General features: G+C 43.6%; 1 protein-coding gene across 1 annotated transcript in view; it reads right to left on the bottom strand.

Annotated features, from left to right (window-relative positions):
• Positions 1–24,098, bottom strand: part of Dscam3 (Down syndrome cell adhesion molecule 3) — a 283,469-nt gene that overhangs the window by 15,498 nt on the left and 243,873 nt on the right. Inside the window, exons 5-8 of the mRNA XM_078188350.1 lie at positions 22,853–23,017; positions 3,468–3,614; positions 2,398–2,538; positions 1,345–1,538 (exon numbers count right to left, since the gene is read on the bottom strand). Of these exons, the coding sequence (XP_078044476.1) occupies positions 1,345–1,538; positions 2,398–2,538; positions 3,468–3,614; positions 22,853–23,017 (647 nt within the window). The remainder of the gene's footprint in view (positions 1–1,344; positions 1,539–2,397; positions 2,539–3,467; positions 3,615–22,852; positions 23,018–24,098) is intronic.

The following is a 24,098-nucleotide window of genomic DNA, read 5'->3' as shown; positions in this document are numbered from 1 at the left end:
CCCCCCCCCCCCCCCCCCCCCCCTCGGTGCACTGTCAGCCGCGTCTGTTGCTCCTCGACGCGTTCGATCATGGTGCACGCGGCCGCGCGTACGTCCGTGATCTATTCCAATTTTCCGGCGCGGAATTGCAGAAGCGATCCTCTAGAGAAAGATTGTACGAGCGGTCGAGGGAACGAACGGTGGAATCGCGGGAAGAAACAAGTTCCGTCGGCTGGAGTCTGTTTCCGGGATCCCGGTGACGCAATCAGGATAACGAAGTCGGGCGATAACGACGTGCGGTTTTGATGAATCGGTGTTCCATTAGGATGCGACATAAGCTCGTTTCGACGCGGAGCACTACGGGCTTGTCGATGATATAATAACGCGATAACTAGGCCGCAGAGTTCCATGCGTTACGATTGAACTCTAACCGAAGGGACGTTTGGGTAATAGAATGACTGTCCAGCTGCAGTGCTGGACACAGTCTTTACCGATTCAGCATTATGATAGGAAACGTTCTGTACGGTTTTATTAAACTATATACGCGTTAAATGTGCTCGGCTGTCAGAATTTTAGATAATCGAAGTTCTACATGTCAGAAGAATGCTGGGAAAAATTACATGTAACATTATCGATCGCTTGTGCCTATTCATACTACTCGTCTGTCCTAATTTAATTTATTTATTCCATTTGTTTTATATATACGGGTAAAAATGTAGTTTTTATAATGAAGAATAAAAATTAATATTAATACCAACAAATAAATTGACTAAGATTAATAAATATTAATACCAATAAGTAAATTGACTAATATTAATAAATATTAAGACCAATAAGAAAATTGACTAATATTAATAAATATCAATACCAATAAATAAATTAACTAATATAAATAAGTATTAATTAATCAACCCCTCACCGTATTTTGACGAGTCTGGCTCGTCATAGAGAAATGTTAAGCCGGAATAAAATTCTGTCCTCTTGTCATCGGTATTTAACCATTTAAGAAAATATAGGCAAACGCAATAAATATCTTTCCTTTTCATTCCAAGAAATTATTATAGTAGAAAAAGTAGTATTAATATAAGTATTATTATAGTAGAAAATCCTTGTGACTATGAAAAAAAAATAGTACGACAAGGGGTTAATATTAATCAATTAACTAAATAATACTGTAAGAAAAAAGTTGTTTCATTAAGAAAGATTTCGCAGAACAATTTAATTGAATAAATGCATTTAAGAAAACATGTTTGGTCATAAACAGCTATTACGATGAACGAGACAGGATCGATTGAAAATGGAGAGCAGCTGTAATACGTAACGATGGGTTTCGGTAAGGTGGGGAAACGTTTCTGGACATCGTACCTGAACACGGGGTTGTATCCGCGCGTTAAGTTTCGACGTGACCGACAGGTGTGTTTCCGCCCGTTGCTCGCCGTACTGATTGCTGGCTCGGCAAATGTATTTTCCCGCGTCCTGGGCGTCCACGCGACGAATTTGCATCAAATCGCCCCAGAGTTGGATCCGCTGGCCAAATGATTCCACTGATATCGAGTGTCCTGCAACAACGGCCGCGTGCGTTACACCCGCAACCAATATTCGGTGGAACAGCGCGTCAACGGGACCGCGCCGTTATATTTTATTTTACGATCCGATTTCGAGGATAGTAATCTAATAATCGTAGTAACCGGATCACCGAATTCGATATTATCTACGCGTTGCGCGAATCGTTCTCGTTCCTCGATCGGTGTCGGAACAGATATTATGTTCCGTAGATTTAATAAACACGTGACGGTCTGCGGCTGCGGCTCAAATTGATTAATACGTAGGAAGTGAAATTTAGTGTATAAAAGCTTGCAATGCGGCGATTGGGCCAATTTCGACCAAGAGTATTTATTTACTAAATTTTCGATAATCGAATAAAAATGCCCTTAAATTGAGCACAACGGAAAAGCTGATAGATTCGTGAGAAATTTAAAAATATGCTTTCAAAAATTGCTGAATAAAATTCAAAATTGTTTGTAATGATCGATAATGCAATCGTAAAGATGGTTCGCTGTGCGAGGGTTAATTACTCGACGCTAATGTGGAAAGGGAAATTAGCGACTTCAAAGTGTAGAGCTAGAACACTTTTTACTATCATTTACCAAAAATATTTTGCTGAGTGATGTATAAATAACTGGACATTTTCTTGCGTCCAAATTTTTATGCAACACGAGTTCGAAGAACGAGAGATTGAAGCAAATGTCGCAACGTCTTTCGACGATGCAGCCCGAACGGTTGCATTATGATTACGTCACAGGACCGATGTACCGAGGACAATAAGCCAGCGATGTCGATATCACGTGATCGTGTCGGATAATGGAATCTACAGTGTGCCACGGATTAGACAGTAAACAATCCCCAAGTTAAACCAACCGTTAACATCGCGATACCAGGTAAATTGCGGGGGCGGGTTTCCTTGGGCAGAGCAAGTGATGTGAACGTCCGAGCCGCTTTCCGCAGAGATGGCGATCTCGGACCCCTGCATCAGTTTCGGCGCTTCGGATCCTCTCGGCTCTGAAAATTTCACGCGCGAGAGTTAAAAATGCACGCTCCCGGTCCCACGCTCGCTAATCCCGGTTCCTGCTAAACGGCGCGGGAGACTGGAACGAAGGACCTCGTTCGAAATATTATGCATTCGAAATTAACCACGGTGCGCAGCTCTAAACTTTGTGCATTAGCTGGCCCGTGGGTCTGACATCAATTTCACGTAATTGGACTGCCGATCTTCGCACGGAATAAAACTGAAAATTTCTTCCGCTAATAATCGTGCGAAGCCGAAAATAATATGACGATGTACAGTGTGAAGCAAAATTCAGTCATCACTTTTGAAATGGTATAATTCTTTTTTAATTGGTCTAAGTAACTATAATTTTTCTGTAAATGTTGCAGGGGCTGGTACACTGTACAAGGACTGAAATAGTTTTTCTTCATCTTGGCCTAATAAGAAAATACTAAAACAGTGAAAAGATGACAGTTGTTCTACATTTTTATATTTCAAGTAGTAATAAAACTTAAAAAGAAGTATTTCAGTCATTGTACAGCCAACTAGTCCGTCTAACATTTACAGAAAAATTGAAGTAATTTAGATCAGGTTAAAAAAAGTTATATCATTTTGAAAGTGTTGATTCAATATTGTCCCCCACTGTATGTACTTTTCTAAAGAGTTTATAATTATATGTTTCATTTATTTTTGTTATTATTGGTTTTTTCAGGAAGTTTTACAAACTATGTTTCATGAAACATAGCACTTACAATTAGATCATTCATCAGTGATGATTTCAATGTCTCATTCGAGACATAAAAATCTCAAATGAGTAGAAAAAGAAAATATCCTACTAATAGACTATCTGCTTTTAGTAAGCGCATTTGAAGTAGAGGGCGAGTATGCTGACAATGTCGATTCGAACGAAGGATCACGGAAAATCAAAGATGTTAGATCGTGCCTGTTACTGTCAACGTTGCGGGCTCGCTCCTCCTCCTTTCGCTGGTTAATGCGTGAAGAGTCAAGCACGAGTACGTGGCCTTGGCATCCTCTTGTCTGGCGGCTCTGATGTGAAGGTCGCCCTGGGACGTAACCACGAATCGCCCACCTGCAATCAGGTCGACATGGTAAGCTCGGAACAAACGCCCAAGCTATTACAAAAGCGAACGCAACACTTTGTAAACTAGTTCCATCGAACGATCAAATAAAACCAAACAATGCTTCAGTTACTTTCTTCATGAAGCCACGTTGCTGTGAACAAATCTCGTTACGTTGACTAGTAGACAAACTAGTAGACCTTTTGCAAAGGCCAAACATATTGTTCCGCTATTTGTGATTCATTTAAATTATTTTCAACATTTTTTTTTATTGAAATGCTGAGTAATTACCAAAGAAAATACAAATAAAAAAATATAGAAATGAAACAAATTTTACATATATATACGTATATTTTCGAAAATTCATTAATCGCCCGATAACCTTAAGAATGGCCGGCGACAAGCGAAGTAATTTGAATTAATGCTGGCGGCTCCAAGCGTAGAAAATGAGATGTGCGGACGGCAAAGTGTTAATATAATGCAGATATAAATCAGACAGAAAATTATCCCCGAAAAATAGCTGTCGATTACCTATCGCAGGTATCGCCAAGCGATAGAGCGAATATCTGCGAATAGGGTTGAAAAATAAGCGAGGAATCAACGGCGGGTTATACCATATTAAAAACGCACGAGGTGGAAATAAAACAATTCGATCCCTTGGCTCCGTATAAAGTGGATCGCCTCGCCTTGGTTCGAGTTGTGCCCCCGGTCTCATCTCGATAGATGCTTCGCCTCACGGTGATAGAAGGGCGGGCCGTGGGCGCGGACCGTTTCAATTGAAAACAAAAACGGTATACCGGATTTGCCGGGGTCCGGGAAAAATATCACGGCCGTTCCAGGACGAGGCCGCGCGATACTCCCAATATTTTCTCGGCTGGCTCGGATCTGTGGCAGCGAAAGGTTATGCAAAATCCTCGGCATCTGTCGATGAAATCCCGTCGAATCACCGACGGACGTACCGTCAGGCGTGAAATTTTCAATTTAGTCGAGCCAACGGCCGGACCTCGAGTCCCGGCGACCCCGTTCGACCAGCCAGACCATCCGATGGAGATTCTTTCGCATCGCGGAGCGAATCTCGAGACCGTCGAATAGCCCACATCGCCGATTTATCCGCCAGATATTTTTTAACGGACCTGTAACTCGATCGCCGACCGTTCTATCCTTGGAAAACGCTTTCGAGAGCTTTTCAGAATTTTTCCGTAGGCTCCTCCCTGCTGCCGGGTCGATCCTGATCCGGAGATGCGAGATAGTGTCGTTTGAAATCCAACGTGATCGATCGAATGCTCGGCAAATGGCTGACTTGTCCATTTATAGCAACATTGAAATGGAAAAATGTTTCTATCGAACTTAGATTTTTCGTAAAATAGGGTGCAAGGGATTTCGCACGAGTTTAGGTACATTTCATCCCTTGTGATATTGCATCATGTCAGGTTTTAAATAGAGAGGAAATTTTAGTGTTTCTGTCGTCGAACTCCACAGCTGAACTCGTTCAGACATTTTTAAACGTTGATAATATTATTTCAGATTTATTGTGCGTTCATCTTTGCTCTAACAACTATCTTGAAACATTGTCAATTGCAAGAAATATGAACAAAAGGGCAAGTTTCTTCTTCCTTCAATAACTTTAATCACTGACAATGGTGCGAGATTTATGAATATGTTTCACAAGCATTTTAATCTAAATCATAGGAGAAGTATTCTTGTTGTAAGATGTAAAATTGCCAATTCCCTGCGACGCGTATACACATCGTCCGTAGCTAAAAGAGGTGAACGGGTTCAAAATAAAACATTGACATTATTAAAGTCACACAGTGAGTCTACCACTTTAAATTGCAACTATCCAATTTTGCTATAATCGAAGCCAATCCGTAGTATAGTTATTGAGTCGATCAAGTCGACCGGCGGAGGGTTAGCAATTTTCGATTTCGTCGAAACAATGGTAGAATAAAGTAAAAATCGACCTTTGAGTCGCCAGAAAGCAGAACCGTGTCTTCTATTCTCTACAGACGCGTTCTCAGTCGGGGCCAAAGTGCGAGCAGAAAGAGAGGCGACGGAGCACTCGTGACAATCGACGGAGAATTTTGCAAAAATATTCTCGGGAAAGCGCGCGGAACATTGTCACGGACCATCAGTTTCGACTCACCATTGCGAAAGCTGTTTTCCAACGACATCCACGTATCTATGGCGGCGCGTGACGCCGCGCCGCGCCGGTATACGTGTGCCCGAAGAAGACGCGGAGCTGCTGCACGGTGCCGAAGTTACGGGCTATTTATCTCCGTATTTTTATTCCGCCGGGGAAGGCGATATTAAATTGCTGCTTTCGCGGCGTCCGCCCTCGCCCTGGATCCGCCCCCGATCGCATCCGGCGAAACTCACCCCAGCCGGCTACCGACCTTATTTCCTATTTCTTTCGGCGACCATGTCGGGCACGACTATTACCGGATTTCGCGGGTTTGCCTGCGAGAGCGTAGTCCTTGATATACGGCTGGGATTCGGTGCTCAGGAAATAAGAAATGCGACCGAAGGTAATAAATATCGATGGGCCAACGAAACCTGCCGCTCGGTTGATCGCATGCTTCATCGAAAGTTTTATCAATAATTAATTCATATTAAACAGTGATTTAGAACGTGACAGTCACGTAGTATCACAGCAGCTGCAACGTTTGGAGCAACTGCGACCAAAATTTTATCACTGAACAATGTTTATTAGTAAATTCCTTCACGTTTCTGTCGCTAGTGTTATGTTTAATAATTTCATGTCGAAATCCCTCGAATTCTTCGAATGCTTCCAAGCCGTCGAGCAAGTAACATGTTAAAGTGATCTGCATTCTTTAGTACTCCAAGCATGTAAGGTATAGTTTTTTTATAAAAATGTAATATTTCGTAGTGATACTTAAAAAATTATCTGTAATTTAACATTGATCCGTCAGTGTTTACAAATATATTCCCGTCATTGGTGAAATATGAAATTCGAAATGAAGCGAAGTAAAACATCTGAATGCGTTACTCATGCTAAAATTATAAAAAGAGTAAGAATCATTTTGTTTGCTGTTTCTTTCCTACAGGCAATTTTTATTTCACCTAAAAATCCGCGGTCTAGTAATTGCTAGGGAAAGCGTGCAGAACATTTGTGAGCGACGTTGCACTGGTCATATATAAATCACGGAATGGTAGACGAAAATCTGTTCGCGCAGTGCATAAAGCAAGCAATCAAACGTAGAAAACGGGGCAAGCGGTAGTCGCAGTTAAAGTCTCGGAGAGGGCCGAAAGACGGGGATCCATCGCGCAAAGAAGTGGCGTCGCACAAAGCCAACAATATCCGACTCGCTGCCACCTGCAATACGTTAAGTACACTGTCTGTCTTTTCAAGTAGAGGCGAGAGAGGAGGCACGATCCCGTCGAAAGAATGGCTGGCGGAGCATCGGGTCGCGTGCCTCGACATCGACAGAGCCTCGTCGTCTGCTCGAATGCTTTCATTACCGGAGGGGTTGCTTTATGCGTTGCCAGTCAGGGTCGCGACCGATGTCGGTGAACTTCTCGCACCCTCCGTACGTCCTGGCAGCGGCGTGCAGGACCGAACCGGAACGTGCCGCCGGTGACGGTGCCGGTGTGCAGGCCGAGGGCTTTTATCGATCCTTCTTCAAGTTTTTCGCCTTCGCCGGGACCCGGCGCGCGTCAAACGACGCGCTCCCGCCGCCGGCTTTGTCGTATTTCTTGCCCGGCGATGTCTATTCCCGCAAAAGGCACATTTTCATTATCGCGACGCTGACTTCTGTCGCGTCCCGGCATTGTCTGCAGGACCGGCGAAACAACGCGATCCATTTGCTGGCACTTTCCTGATCGAGGATCCTGTTTTTCCGGACGGGACTACCCGACAAGAAACGAATCTGAGCCGGATTGTTTGTAACGGGACTTTTCGATGTTGTTCTTCCACGTTGTGCATCATAATTCCTTCGTGTATTAGTACGATTTTATTTTATTTTATGCGTAATTTATTTTATGCGTAATAATCAGGCTGTTGAGTTTATACATAATAATTAGGCCATATATTTTACAGAATATAATATTAACAGTATAATTAGACTGAATATTTTATTCAATATAAGTCGGTTGAGATTACAAATTTTATATAATTATGTTTACTACGACTAGAAGAATGGAAGAATATGAATGTAATATTCACGACTTATTAAGACTACAAACTTACAGAAGCGAGTTTCTATTTAATTTTTGCGTTGCAATGGGTGTAGATACATAGGATGCCATAAGCATAGATATCAAACGAAATTAAATTAATTTCAATTCAGAAAAATATTTAATAAAACAAATTCATTTTTAATTACCCCCAATACCTTGTAATTAATCTATTTTAACATGAAAAGCATTTTCAGTGTATACATTTACGTATCACTTCCAAAATAGTGACAAGTTCGTCCAATTCGTATGACTATACACGATCCTTTTCTCCATTTGCCAAGTTCAATAAAATCGCATCAACTTGCCCGAACGTACGTACGGACACTTGCTCGATGCAGAGGACAACATTCCCGATAAATTACGAAAAAATCCAACAAGAAAGAGATCTCGCATAACTCCGAGTATACATTGAGGCATCTCGTAGCTATCTACCCGTAGCACGTAGCCATCGTTAACGGTGTACTTGAGATAAAGCCACTCGTATCGTTCCCGCAGCGAATCGATGCTCTGGAACTCTTAACCAACAAGATCTCCATTCCGGCGTGGCGAACGAATCCGGAGTACCGAGGCCGGCATCTCGTTCGTTAAAAGTACAAAAGTAGGAACAATCTGGGCGATAGTGCAGCAGCGTTATTCGATTGAAACCGTAACCTGAAAGAAAGCAGTCTGTCGGCTGGATTAGGACGGCAGCGGTAGCCCAAGAAATAGATTTCCGTCGGGGAACGGTTCGGCAGAGATTCTAACGCTCCCTCTAGGAGTCATCGAACCGTTCCGGGGCCACGATGAGAAATAGAATTCCGGCGAAGTTTGCCCGCGAACCGGAAACAACTAAGTGAAAAGTTAATTCGACGGCGTGCCGGGAGCACGAGATTGAATTATAAATACTTAACGGGCTCGTTCGCTCGCATATCAGTTCCCGATCGCATTCAAATAAGCTCCGCGACGTTCCACGAGCCGCTTGTCGGCGGATCGAACTCTATCGGGCCTCATTGATCCGGTCATGAAAAATTCACAGCGCCACCGTAATTTCCGCGCCGCGTAAAATCTAGGCGAAAGTTCGACGAATACGTTATTATTTATTACACGCAATGCCCGCAGGCGAATATTGTACCTCCAATCGGCTCTTTGTGAAATACAAACCTATGCACCAATGTACTATACCGTAATACAAATGCACTTCGGGGAATCTTGCGAATCTGTAACTTTTATCGAAATGAAAACTGTCTATTTTCCTAATTTATTTCTTCTTAAATCATTTTCACAGTTCTGAAAATGAATTTGTACGATGATCTTCTATACCTTCTTAATTTTATCAGTATTGACGTTGAAAATGTAATTGGTTGTAATATAACTTAAACTTTCAAACGTTTTTCATTATTTCGCATTACAATACAATGTTTTACCACTTGCAAACTAATTTCTGAAACAGTTTCAAGAGACGTGGGCACTGAATAGGTCCCTGATAACTTCGTTGGGATATTAGAGGCAGGGGTGATCGCATCGCTGGACTCTCGTATTTTTTCGAAAAGTCACAGCAAATTTCCCAGAGGAGCCAAAATTTCTTATGTGGTGGATGATTGGCTGGTGATTTCGCGGGACGTACGCGCGCCGGGGGCCCTTGAGCGGTATCCGCGATTCTTGTCGATCAATAAACGTCGATTGCGGCGGGGCGAATCTCTCGCGTGCACAATGACGCGACGCTCGAAACGGAGCAATAACGAAAACCGCGCGCGGCCCCGGGGCCGATCCGCCGCTGGGAGAGCCTGGGAAACACACGCGTTGGGAACGATCCCGAAAATGGCCGATAAATCTTCCTTTTCGAATTTTCGAATGCTCCCCTCTACCGCGTATGACGAACGCCCGTTGTTCGGCGACCGTGCGATCGTATTTTTCTCCGTTGATCGTATTTTGTTCTTACCCCGGTTCGAATAAAATAAAATCGACGGCGAAAGTAAGCGATGACACGGTTTTCGTTATTCCGATACAATGCTGGTGTTCGAACTGCGAAATGCGACAGTATTATGTGAACGCGGTGAGATATTCGTGCAATATCCTGCATCCACTGCCGATCGATTTTAAAGGGTCGCTGTATGTTCAAACTGCTTTATCTTTATGGAACCGGTTGTTTTAGCGTGTTAATAACTATTTAGATTGGCCGGATATGCAATATCAACCCTTTACTGACACTTCGGATTAACAGAATTGATTTATTACGTCATGTTTGCGCTACGATGGAGGACGAAAATTTTGGTTAAATAGTCCTGCAAATTCATTTGAAGACTCAAATTGCAATTAGACTAAAGTTCGAAGTCCTCTCTTTAGAACATTATAAAAATTCATGTATAATTTTTTGTTGCTTTTTGATTCAATTTTAATCGCACAAATAAGAGAATCCTTAATTTGACAAGTGGTGTGAACCATGTCATAGTGCGACGAGTAGAAAAAATAGATTACTTGATCAGAATGTGGACTGAGACGTCTCTAGTCAGATAAGTAGTTGAAATAAATCATGTAACATGAGAGAGGAATGGTACGACTCTAGTCAGACAAGTGGTAGAAATAAATCATTCGACCTGCAAGTGAAATGAAGCGGCTCTAGTCAGACGCGTGGTACAAATAAATAATGAAACCGACGACTGGAACGAACTATGTATAGTCAGACATTTATTAGAAATGACTAGCTCCATAAGTAAAAAAGAAAAAATGAATTTTTGGATAAATGGTCAAAAGTGGTTAGTAAAAGTCAAGTTTAATCGAGCAAGTAGTAAAAATCACGATTAATGCACTAAAAAGCATATCCTAAATATGTTATTATAAATTAAAAGAGTCATTACTCTAACACAATGAGTTTCTCAGTTTCTGTTCGATAGAACAAGCAGCTCTGATACCACTTAATTGTTGCGGCAGCGATCCGGCCAGCCAACTAATTTGTCGAACATCCAGAGCCCCTTAAGTGGCGTGTAATCAGTCTTGATTTCGTCGGCGGAAATAAGCAGATCGTTTATATTCGTCGAATAATTGCGAGCGGTAGAAATAGAGAACTGCTGTCTCTGCGCGGGTAGGGGGACGGGGTTTCTCAGACGAGCATTTCAGATGAGCGAAAGCGGAAAGTGTCTCCGACAAAGAGTGGAGCTCCGAGTAACGGAGACGACGACCGCGTTTACGTAAAAGCACCCCCCTCCCCCCACACCAGCGCACTTTCTTGAAATCTTCGAGCGCTCGACGGACGCACGTTCGCGACAGATTCTCCGGGCACGTATTTCAATCGAACGGTTCGTTCGCTCTCGCGAGAGCATCCATTTACCTCCCTCGCAGCGTTCCCCGGCAAGCGTCTACGACCATTTTTGGAGCGACTTTACCGGCTAATACCGAATTGAGTGTCTGTAGGTCGAAGCTACTTTACCGCGGCGGATCCGAGTATCTTTCATCTACGATGTCTCACTCGAGCCGCTATTCGGTATTCATAAGCCGAACGGCACTCGTTTAACCGAGTGGAGAGTGCGCGATTCGTGTGGACTGCAGAATCAATCTCGCCTCGCGGCCTTGTCTGTCGCGCCTCTTCCTCCATTCCCGGCAAGAGTTTTCGGAGACCGACGAACGGATTTTTCGGCAAGTTTGCCCGTGTCTCTTTAGCACGCGTGTGGATTGGTTTCATAATTTTATTGGCACAGGACTCTAGAGATTATCATCTTTTGAACACCCAACCTGCGATTTCTCTATTGAAATTCCGGGGTCGCTTGCGATGTTGCAGACAAATTGTAATTTCTTTCGCCACTAACAAATTTGCAAGAACAAAAAGTGAAAGGTGCATGTAAAAATCGTGTTGCAAATTTGATACTGAAACATCCATTTATCTAGAAATTAAAAATGTGCAGATAACAGCTATTATTCTGTCACTTGGCAGGAAGCTGCTGCAAGCTAATAATTCGGTATCAAAAGTAGTGTTTACGATTAAATTTACTGAATATAAATACGATCAACTTATCAATGCTATTAAAATATGACTATTGTTACGGGGAATTAATCTTCCACTTTTTGTACCGACATACACTGGAGATCGTTCACGTTCGCCTAAAAGTTCCCCCGCGCACCATACGCAAATCACATCGTCAGGCAGGTTCCAGCGTTCGCGGCACGATCCGTATACTCGGAAGGCAGGGTGAGCTGCGAGTAGGCAGAAAATAACAAGGAAGCAACGGCGGCCCGATCAAAGGGTGAAAAGCGTGGGAGGCCTAGCTGTTTATTCAAACAGCAACAAGGTTACCGCGATCCGTTTGGTCCTCGGTCTGGCCTGGCCCATAAAAGGGAACGGATCAGCAGAGAAGGCGAGGGAAACGGAGACACAGCGACAGGGATAGGGATAGAACAGAGACGGATAGAGGGCGTGAGCGGACCTAGCAGCCCCGTTGATCCCCTCCGCAGCCCTGGGAGTACGTGTGCTAACTCCCTGGTTCGGTTCGTCCTGTACACGCTCAGGCATTCATGTCCCATACATATTTATGCCGGTCGGGTGCACGTAACAGGTACCGCGGTATATACAGGTATAGAGGGAGCGGTGCGCGCGGCAGGCAGGATATCATGGAGAACATCACGTCGTGTCGGGGTGTGATACGTTTGTTTCGTAACTAGGCGGGTAATATTGTGCCGTACACGTCGCACGGAAACACCTGCACGTCGCGACGCGACGCGATGTGGCAGGCCGGCCGCCTCTTCTTCATCCCCCATACGCCACACCGGTGATACGCTGACCCCCCGCGCCCTGTACTCCCGTTCATGGCCCCCTGTCGGAGAACACAGGACCCCGGGACGGCATATCGAGGCAACGTGCCAGCGCTCTCTCATTAACACCATCGCCTCTCAAAGGGGTAGCCGACGAGAAGCTGCGATCCGCGTACCCGAAAATCCGGGATCGATGGACCGACAGTCTTTCTAGGAATCAAAGGACCAGGTTCGTTGCTGGCGCATCATGATCGCGTACTTTGAACGCCGCATGCACTTCCGATAGCATTTCCGAGGTTAATAGGAGCCTGAATTCTAACGATGGAACCGGTTCCGCACGCAGAATTCGAACTTCTAGGCAATCTTTCTGATCTTTGTCGACAAGAGCCATTGTACAATTTCTTAGCTAATTTTTTTCACGTTTCTGAAGTGCGTGTTCATTTTTTCGTTGAAAAATGTGGAGCAGAAATTGGTGTACAATCGATATTTAACACGTTCAACCCGGCGCATTTTTTTCGAAGTCGGTACGGTCGGGGGGGCTTGATATTATCAGTTGTGTATTCGTCTGACGGCGCGCGTTTGTTTCACTATCTTTTCTATTGCCAGTGACTTGAATCTGAAGTCAGACATTGTTGCGTGAAATTGTTATAAAGTACTTATAAAACTTTATTCACGAATTGTGAAATATAAATAGAAATAAAATACATATATACATGTAAGTAAAATACTTTTATTTTTGTATGGTTAGGTATTCTATAATTTCTGTTTTTCAATAATTTATTATTGACCCTTAGTATTGTAGGATGTGTGCAGTGTGAACGTGTGGGAACGAGCGGTGCGATTGAGACGCGATATGATTGAAGCGAAAATAAATTTCTCTGTATATTGAAAACAACTGTAAAAATAATGTTTCTTTTCCATCGTATATTATCATCTAGTCTCTTCCTAGCCTTTCAAAGTATGCTTTTTCAAAAACAATGAAAAACATATGGGAACTACCGATGGTCCACGCCGCTAGACGGCGGAAACTACGTGTGTACCACCGGTGGTTCACGCCGGGTTGAACGTGTTAAGTGCATGAAGTGCAATCTTTTTACAGAAACTAGAAACGGATCTCCTAGAAAATTTTGGGATATATTCTTGTCGTAGCAAGCAATACACAACGGAAATGATTGTATATGAAACTTATAACCATACGTAACCTTGAACTTGTCAAGAACGGATAAAGAATTCATACATACCGTGGCTGTATGAAGAGAGTTTCGAGAAGATAGAATAATCATGTTGCGCAAGAAAAAGAGCTTTGATTTTCCAACCAGCAGCAGAAAACGCGGCCTCGGTGGATCCTTCGCAGCGTCGGGTGTTTTTCCGGGTTCGCGAGTCCCCGTAACTGGCTGCGTAACTCGCGCTGTCTGAAACGTCTCTTGCAGAGCTGGCACAAGCGTCAGCCTAATATTTATCCTCTGGATGGCGCGGGCCGTCCCTTTTTTACGGAACGGAGCTCGCAGTTTGAAACAGCACGGCACAGTCTTCCTATCGACCTGGAGTAGGTGAATGATTCAGGAGTTTATCTTCTGGCAGCCAGGTAATTGGTGCCTCTTCACAAGGCCGGCTAATGTTGACATCTCATTCCCGGTTGGAGCCCGTTCCTGGTGTCCTGGCTCCGGTTTGGTCTCACCTGCAGAGTCTTCTTCCCTCTGTTCGGGACCGTCGACTGTCCACGGACACCGGCGAGCTCATATGAGTGTCTGCACACACTTGCCGAGCAACCAGCCCTCCTTCCACTTCCGTTTCTACTCTCCACTCCGGGTCGCGTCATCCTCATTTCCCGTTCCCTTTGCTGGCAGCGTTATGATTACGATTTTATTCCTTTTTCCACGCGACGTCGCTCAAAGCCGCCTGCTCGGCTCTTCAATTCGTTCGTCGCCGTTTAGGAGAGAAACCGGATACCGACCCACACGCGTACCAACGCGTACTCGGGCGAACGAGAGTCCCCCTGTTTACTGTTTGCTATTTACTGCCTGCGTTACTTCGCGCTGGCCCCCCGACAAATATTGGACAAGGCTATAGACGCGGGCGGGACTCGTCAAGAAGTTCTTCCACGCCTTCGGGAACACGACCTGCCCGCCGATTACCTGTCTGGATTTCCTTCCGGCGTTTTAAAGGATCGATATCGACGGCGTCGGAATGAGATCCCGGCGGTCAGCCCCGGTAGTACACTCTGCCAGAAACATTGTTACGTAAGAAGCACCGGGAGCGCATTGCTTTGTCTAGCTACGGGCGGAACGATCGCGTTCGCAGTCGGATAAGTAGAGCAGGATCGTTAGTGGTCGGACAATTAGAATAACACGGTTCGTAGCCGGTTCGATGGGATTGCATAATTTGCAACCGGACGAGTGGGATGGGATCGTTTGTTGTCGGATAATTCGAATGGCATTGTTTGTAGCCAGACAAGTAGAATTCGGATTGTCTGTAGCCAGACACGTGTAACAGGATTCTGTGCGATCAAATCATTAGAACAACGTCGTCTGTAGTCAGCTACAAAGAATTCGACCGTTCGTAGTCAGACGATTAAAGTGACTTCGTTCGTAACCAGACAAGTGAAATAGGATAGTTGATAGCCAGACGAGAAAACAGACCGATTAGTAGAACGAGGTTTAAAATAAACAGATGAGAAGAATTCAATCGTATAAATAAAATGAGATCGATGATATTAAAATAAGTAGAATAGGATTGAGGAAGGTCAGACACTAAGTAGAATCATATTAAACAGATAAATAGAATAAGATCTTAATAATTCAGAAAGACGCGCAAATAGAATATGATTGCTATCAGATGCTTGAATAGAGACGAAACTCTCGTCGTATGAAATTTGTTCTTTTCAATAAATTAATACGGTCACCAGTCGCGTATAAGTACACTTACACATATACACGAAAAGCACCGCTCTCGAAGAAGGTAGAATGCGGAGAGTCCAATTAAAAGAAACAGAATAAATACAGTCTTGACAAACCGGAGTGGTGCTGTCTTTCATCAGACGAGTGCTTTCGTATTTGATGCGACAAGTGAAAATATAAATAAACTGTCGCAGCAGAAGCCGTACGATGAAATGATAAAACCAGCTGCTAATTGATGATCTTCTCAAGTTGCAGGTTTTATTTGCAGTCCGTCCCGAAAGAAATGTTTACGGCGCGGTTAGTACCGCACACCTGTCACCGAAGGGACAGGTAAAACACATAGCATGATGAAAATACGCACTCTTTCCTGAATCAACACCTCTATCCTAGAATCCTCTAAAAATATAACAATATGGCATTGGTCTCAGAAAGCCGTCGCCCCGAATTTCGGTGTATTTTGAAGAACACCGAAGTTATTTTGCCACTTCCACGGCCGAGTGCACTTCCATTTCGAATAATAAATCTGCCTCTCTCTCTCTTTCATTCTTGCTCGACCTCTTTCTCATCCTCTCTCTCCCTCTCTTTCTCTCTCTCTCTCTCTCTCTTTCCGTTTTTGTCGCGGCGAACGCGGATCCGCGCGCGCGATCTGGCGATCCGGTGTTTGCAGTTGGGAGGCTCGCATCCTGTACGAGCGTATATTACTATCTCCTCGTCGTGTCCATGCCGATGCCCGGCCCCGGAATATTTTCCCGTGTTTCCGCGGGATTTCCATATTTCTTCTGGTGTTCCCGTGTTTGTTTTCGCCATTTCCCGATATTAAAACGCTCGAGTGCCGCGGTCCCGGCTTAGGTCCGTCCCCGTTCCTCGGCTGCGTCCGTTATTGTCGTCACTCCTGCGGGACTCGTGGCGATTCCCCGGCACAGCTGAATGGAAATATCCAGCAGATGTCGCGATTCTTATGCCACGGCCGCGCCGAGCACCGTATCGACGCTATTTTTGGACACCTCGATTGCCTGACGCCTGTCGATATGTTAAATATTAGAAGCAAGGCGACGCGTATTGCGACTACCAACCCTGCGGAGCCCTTGCATAAATCGCTGGGACGCTCGTTCTATGGAAACGAATGCAAATCAGCGAAGTGTTGTTGCGAATTTTTCCAGCACCCTCCGAAAAGTTATGTCAGTTTAATCCCCCGTCGTCGAGCTACGAGCGAAGTTTTTATCCTCCGATCATACTTCTGGTCTGCGAGGAAAACTGCGGAATTGAACGACGCTGAAACTGAAATTGTGCGTGCGATTCCGAGTAGTTACGGCTCCGGTACACTCCGTTCAGAAACCCTCTGTGCAGCCTTTAATGTGTGTTTCTTTGAAATCTGCGATTACGAGTTAACTATCCGTTATACAATTATTTTTTAGAAACCCGCGATAGTTGTAATTGTAGAATAATAACTCTTTTGGTATGCTCCTTTCTCTGCTATTGAATTTTGGCTTTGACTATTTGAATGCTCTAGCCTTACTAATAACCCGACAAATTTCACAGCGCGATTTTATTTAGTCGAATTAAAATTGAAAAGTAATGTTGTACGACATCGATTACTTTTTCAATATTCTTACACTCTGCATTTTCCCAATTTTCTTAGGATCGGCAGAGTATAGATCAGCAATAAAATTAATTTGGAGCAGTGATAGCATCAAGTAGAATGTATAATAAATGAGAAATGTTGCTAATCCGATTTGTGATGTTACGAACGTGAAACGGAGGTAATTAAAAACTGTTGAATGACTAAAGGACAGAGATGAAAGTAACTATTGAATTTTTTTTGTGTTCCGTATGAATGAGGAATATTGCCAGAAAAATGCAGGATTTCGAAGTACCGTTGATTTTCCGTTGAAAACTCAACCCCCTCGAGATGGTCCTAAAAATGTCGCTCGACGACATTTCTCCCGGCTCTCCAATAACAGAGCCCGTTATAAACGGTGCAATTTACAAAGGAATATCGTAATGAAGGTAAAGGGATTGTGCTCCTTGATATAGTGAGCCCGGGATAGCGGAGCCGTCCAATCTTCTCGCGGCGGTTTTAATTTCTATCGGCGCAGAGCCTCGAATTTACGAATGAAGCCGTCCGAGGTAGAAGGGATAGCAGTATTTACCCCCGGGAGGGTGCTTCAAGGACTGTTTATGGAAAGGCACCGTCGAAAGTCTCGGCGCCATGGAAAATGAAGTTTGAAGACCGCCCTCTCGCCCCACGCCTCTCCCTTCCGCCAATTTTTTTTTCTCTATTCGCCGAGACTGTTTCGGGGATTGTTTACGCGGGATCCCTCGATGAAAGTTCCACGCGTCGGGAATAAACATTTAAACTTCTCTCAGACGGCTGCCCGTGAACCCGCGGAGACCGAGCCGAGCTTTTTCATTGCAATTAAAGGGTCTCCGGCGCTCCGGCTAACCGAGCCGATTCCAATTGATCACGATTATTGCGGCTCGAAGGAAAACTGATCGTGCGTTCGATTGCGAGCATAACAGCCTATTGGTAATCCAACGGTTTCCTTTCGAGCTCTTTCCCGCGATATCTCCAACGGTTCGATTCCACTCGAAGTCGCGATGCCACTCGCAAATTTGCGTGGTAATAAATTACAAATTAACCGGGGAGGTGTTACGGACGCTTTATCTCGAGGAACCACAGATAAACGAGTGGCGAGTGAACGCACTGGCCAGACCAGTTAATCAATCATCGAACAAATCTGTTAACCTGTTAGCCGCGTCGCCGAAGTTTTAACACGCGCTTCGACATCGGCTTGCAAAAATTTGCGAATATTTTATGGATCCCGTGCGATTTTGCCAGCTTTAAAAATATCCGAAATTTATGGAAATTTGTTTACGTAAACTTCAACTGAAATTCTAATAAATAGAATCACTGCAATTCCTTGATGTTTACTCTCTCCAACGGATTTAAAATATTCGTTTCTGTGATGATATCGAAACCGTGTACACGAGAAGATTAAATGCTATAAATACATAATTGAATAGACTTTACAGTAAAGCGCCGCGCCGATATTTCCCTAAAAATTCCGCGGAAATGTAAACGTACAAAAGTTTCTTTCAAGAGGTTGGAGAGATTGTAGCGTTAATGTGGGTCAGAAATAAATTTTCGTTTCACGAGAACGCGAACTGCGAAAAGCTAGTAGTACGAGCACAGCATAAATCAGACAATGCAGTTTATACTGCGCGGAACTCTTAAACCAAACAGAATAGAATAAAAATTAATCGAGGGTGGTAGGCGACCTTAGAACCCATTATTATCAACCGTCATTTAAAACCTTGTGCGAAGGCTATTATCATCCATAATCAGTCAATCTTCAGACATTTTAGCTGATTTTCTTTTTCTTTTGAAAGTTTCGAAGGGCTTAATAAGTTCAGCTTCTTTCTCTTGTGTAAGCTTCTATACCTTCTATTATGTTCTTGAATGGGATTTCCCCGTTTACAAATGAATAAATAAATATTTTCTGTTCCTCACTATCCAAAGAAATAAAATCAAGAATATCATAGAAGCTATCATGACACTATTTTCACAAAAAAGTAACAATGCACCTCACCCAGGTACATGGATGAACAAAGTACAACAGGTCTTACCGTCGCCAAAGCCGGCGAAGGCAGAGCCCGGGTTTCCCGAACCGAGGAGGAGTAATTCCGGGAAGACAATGTTCGATCTCGTAGCCGGATATCAAAGCGATGCGGGGCCGTGCTCGTGAAATTTTTCGCGTCGCCGCGTATCCTCCATTGAAGCTGGTCTGCGGCAACAGCGCGCGGAAGTGGCTTTATGCTTTTAATAATGGTTCCTCCCGAACCCCGTCCCTCGTCCCGGCCCTGGGCCGCCGGAAATAGGTGCTCGACCCTTTTTCCGGTTTTTCAGGGATAGCAGGCGGGAGAGGGGGGGAGGAGGAGAGGGAGGGAGGGAGGAGGAGAGGGAGGGAGGGAGGGAGGAGGAGAGGGAGGGAGGGAGGGAGGGAGGAGAACACGCGCGTGCACACACAGCCGGCTGCGGGGGCGGTTTCAGGTATCGCGGGCGCGTTCAGCCCCGCTTCAAGCGCTCCACTCGACGCTTTATGCCTTTGTACAATCTCTCGACTGTTTTCCATCGGCGATGTCGTCGTCGAGGACCGCCGACAAGCAGGAACGGGCCTGGTTTCCCGTCGACGACGACGGTCGTTAAGTTCGAATCCGGATAATTGACAAAGCGGCCCGGAGCCGAGGCTTCGCGCGATCATCCCGCCGCGACGTTTCCTTGCGCTATTCTTTGCTTGTTCTACCCTCTCTCTCTCTCTCTCCCTCTCTCTCTGCCTCTCTCTCTCCCTCTCTCTCTCCCTCTCTCTATTTCCCTCCCTTTCTCTTCTTACCGGCGACTCTCCCACCTGTCTCGGGCTCTTCTTCCATTTGCGCAGATTCGCGAGAGTTTTTTCGTGCCGTCGAGGAGGATCAAAGTTCGTCGCTCGCTTGGCAATAAAACGCTGCTGCCTCGAAGAAGTTCGAGTCCAAACGACGATGGAGTAGAATCTTTCCGCGGATGATGGAGAGTAGAATGTTTGCTAGGCCTTTTTTCTCCTCCTCTACCCGGTCTGGTAGACGAAGATTGCGCGTGTAGATTACTCGAGCAAGTTATTTCTTTCGGCCTGAGAACGCCGGATGCAAGGCGCGTTTCGAATCTGATCCGATGCAGCGTGCGTGCCGGATTGCTTTGTTTCTGCCAGCTTTGTTCCGTTTATGGGGATCGTTTAGGAACGATCAGATAATGGGCGAATAATTCGTCTATGCGACTAACGTGTTCTTACAATATAATATTGTAGAATTCTGAAATTTACACGCGTGACTTTAATAATGTGTAGTTTCTAAAATTTCTGAACGTATTATATAAAATTGAAGATATATATACAATTGATGGTGTTTGATAAGAAAATGGACCGCGAATTTTATGTATTTAGGAGAAACGAAATGTAAAACTGCGAGAACATTCGGATTGTTTAAAAATATTGTTGCATTACTATCGACTTGGTAAAATTATTAAGCGAAAAAATTAATGTCTATGCAGCTCCTGCATCTTGTAATTAATGCATACATTTTTCATAAAAATCCGCATTGTAGCGATGACGGTGCATATTCTTGACGGAAGAAGATTAACAGCGGATCTTATTTTCGCATGTAAAGTTATTAATAATCTTGTCGTATCTCTTACGATGTTGAAGCTCTTTAAATTCTATTGTACCTGCGAAACACCTGTGAGCGAGATACCTCTTTTATGCTATCCCGCCCCATTCATAGTCATCGTAATCGTAATTAATTAATAGATAAAAATAATAGATAAATATAATATAATAATAGATAAAATTTCTATTTGTTTTAATATAACTGTTCCATTTATTTTTATATAAAATTCCTGCTTATTTTGATGCAAAATTTCTTATTACTTCTAAATAATCTTTTTACATAAAATTTTTTATTAACCCAATTATTAAACCAATGTTAATATAAATGAATACGAAACTACAAAAATGTCTACTTATGTTCTTTGTTTAAATAGATCGTCTTTACTTGTTTAAAACGTCGAGGACGCACAAACCCGCTACTGCCAACACGGCCACGTAACTCTTTAAGACACATAATTCAATAAGAAATCCTGAGTCGATTAAATACGCTAATACGAAAACAAAACTTACAAATATCTCGAGAAATTCTACATCGAGTCGAATGAATTCCCTCTCGCTGTTTCGTCAGCAGTATCCGCGAACGACGAGGACAGATCACCGCGACTATATCCGTGAAGAAAATGCGGAAGAAGGATTTGCCGGCGCACGTATCCGCATAAATCCGAGCGATCTAATTATCGACGCTGGGAGCAGCTCATTCAGCAACCAGATGCTCGCGGCTTCCGCCATCAATATTGCATCCGCCGCGTGCGCGTGACTTGTTTACGATTATCATTGCAACAAAATGCATCGCTCCGGTGCTAAGCAAATATGGGCCGGCACCGCTCCAAGATTATAAATGATCCGGCGCTCGCGACGATACCATTCATGCCGTTCCGCTGAATTGCCTCGTTCTTGATGGGAAACCCGCGTAATTGTTACACAGAAGCGAAGAAAATTAATTCGTGCTGCTTGTGACAAATGATGCGCCTGAATCTCGATCTCCCTCTCCCATTCCCCTCGCCCTGGTAACGACCGTATGATGTATATTTAATTGTCTGCGTTTCTGTAAATTCCGGATCGAATCGCTCTTGTGAAAATTAATTCTCTAGACAGATTTATTTGTAATTTCACTAAAATAAATGGCAAATCCAGTTTTAGCGAAAACATTTTGCTTGGTATTTCGAACGATAAATCTTTATAAAGTGATCCTTATTTTTTAAACTGTATTGTAGCGGTTGAAATTATGGTAATAATTCCCTGAAACGTATAGAATGTGGCTCAAAATGATACAGAGAAAGATTCTTTTAATATTCAATATGGAGGAAGGATTAAGAGATATTTTCTTTAACTGTTTTAAATCCCGCGTGATTTTAAGCTAATCGAGCGCGACAAGAAATCCGGAAGATTTGGTGGATTCGTTTAGTAAACGATACCGCGAAGCTAAGACCTCGGTATTAATACCGCATTCCGCGTTTACAGTAGTTTGAGTCAACTATTTCCGTGGCGCGCGGCAAGTGCGCCTCAAAGAGTCTCATTTCTTAGGAATACCGCGGCAGCGTGTTGTCGTTCGCTAGATGAAATATTTTATGAAATGCTGGGCACGAATAAACGTTGCAGTCCCTATGTACTCGCAAAAGTCAGCGAAAATGTCACCTGTCCCCGATAACGTCAGAAAACCTGCGTCTCTTTCATGCCGCCGAAACGCGTTTCAATAAATTGCTCTTGAACTACATCCTTCTCAATTTTCCAGAACTTGTCAAGATACTCTCGCAAAATATCATTTTCTAATAAAAACAGAAGAATCATGTTGTTCAGTTAGTATCGACCAGTCATCGTCACAAGCTTCTTGCTTCAAGAGAAAAAATATTTTGAATAAATTTGTCAGTTAACGTCGACTCTGAAATATTTGTTAAACCATCGGAGAGATCAAATCTCGTGGCTATCTAGTTCGTGGATTATCCCGTACATTTGCCACCCATAATTTAATCTCCGAAGTCATCCGGTGACTCGTAAGCTTCCTGGCACCCTCGAAATCTCGCGTTTCATCTAAAAATTCATGAAAAACGACGCAGAAAGGAAGCCCGACGTGAACGCGATAAGGCGAAGCGACCAGAACCGGCAAAACAAAATTGAACAACCGGTTGCTTGGAAAGCCTGCGCGGATCGATTCCGCTAGTCACGGCATTGGAGGTGCTTTTTGCAGAACGTCGGCCGTAAAAAATATTTAATTGAGAAACACGGGCGCGCGTGTGTACTCACCGGTGTCGGTGCTGCCTGGCAGAAGAATGGCATCGTCGCGGAACCAGGAAGTGACTGTCAGGTGTTCTTTGACGTCGTCCTGCGCGGTGCAAGACAAAACCGCGTTGCAACCCTCCGTCACCGGGGATCTATTCACCCAGACGTCGTAGCCGGGCGCCGTCAGCACTGGAAATCCGAAAGAAAAATCTCGGTTACAACTTTGGTTCAACCACGTGAATACGACGTAATTATCAAGCTGGAGATCTTCGCATAAAATGCAAATTTTCAGAATTCATTCTGAAACACGCAGCTTAAATGACGAACATTGACGAGAGAAATACAGGACGGTGAAAATATTGGAAGAATTTCAGAATACATTATTTTTAATCGATTGGTTTTTCGCACGATTATTGACCAAACATTTTTATGTAAAATTTTTATAACGTAATAACGTTTGAAAGTGTTGAAAATTTACACAGTTTTATACGGGTCACGTTTATTTCTCTTACGTCACGTGCGACATTTTCGTAATAATATCGAGTGAAGATTTTCCCGAGGATGCTATAGAAGTCACCGACACGGATTTTAATTGATAAAATTGACGGATTTAATCGGATTGATTAAATCTTATGCCGTCGGATATTTTGTGAAGCGAGCTAATAAAGCCTTGGTACAAACTGGTCGCGTTGCATTTATAATGGTATTTTCCTGTCTCGAGGTATCGCATTGCATCCGCAAATACTTTGCCGCGGCATTACCCGGTAACTGATTATTATTGTTACATATTCGGGACGAAAATCAAAGTTATATTCGAATCGCGTGGACCGTGAATCGCGCGTGTTACGAAAATCATGATCCGAGCTACCTCGGTAATTGTTCGAGCACTATTATCGTTCGTCGGACTAATTAATCGAACAAAATGATCGTTATTAAATGTAAAGAGTGATTTTATTTATTCATTGTGCGTTACTCTATACACGTAATTAACGGGTCAGATAATGCGTGAAATGATTTATTAACATACTGTCCATTGTTTGGTGTTGCATTACTGCATTATTAAAAGGACATGGATGGCCCATTATGTAACGTATGTTCTTAATCCTCGACGACGACTGGCAAATTAGAAGTCATTGTGCGACCGAAATCTTGTCCTGACGATTACCTTTTGTTACACTCATAATCATTCATAATTTATCAATTTCATTTCGTAATTAATTAGAAAACGTAAATAAATTCATTGATTTTCATTTCAAATATCAGATGCGAA

The sequence above is a fragment of the Augochlora pura genome, chromosome 8 (assembly GCF_028453695.1).
Source record: "Augochlora pura isolate Apur16 chromosome 8, APUR_v2.2.1, whole genome shotgun sequence".
NCBI lineage: Eukaryota > Metazoa > Arthropoda > Insecta > Hymenoptera > Halictidae > Augochlora > Augochlora pura.
Note: the sequence above shows the minus strand (reverse complement) of the source record. Positions and strands in the feature narration are given on the sequence as shown.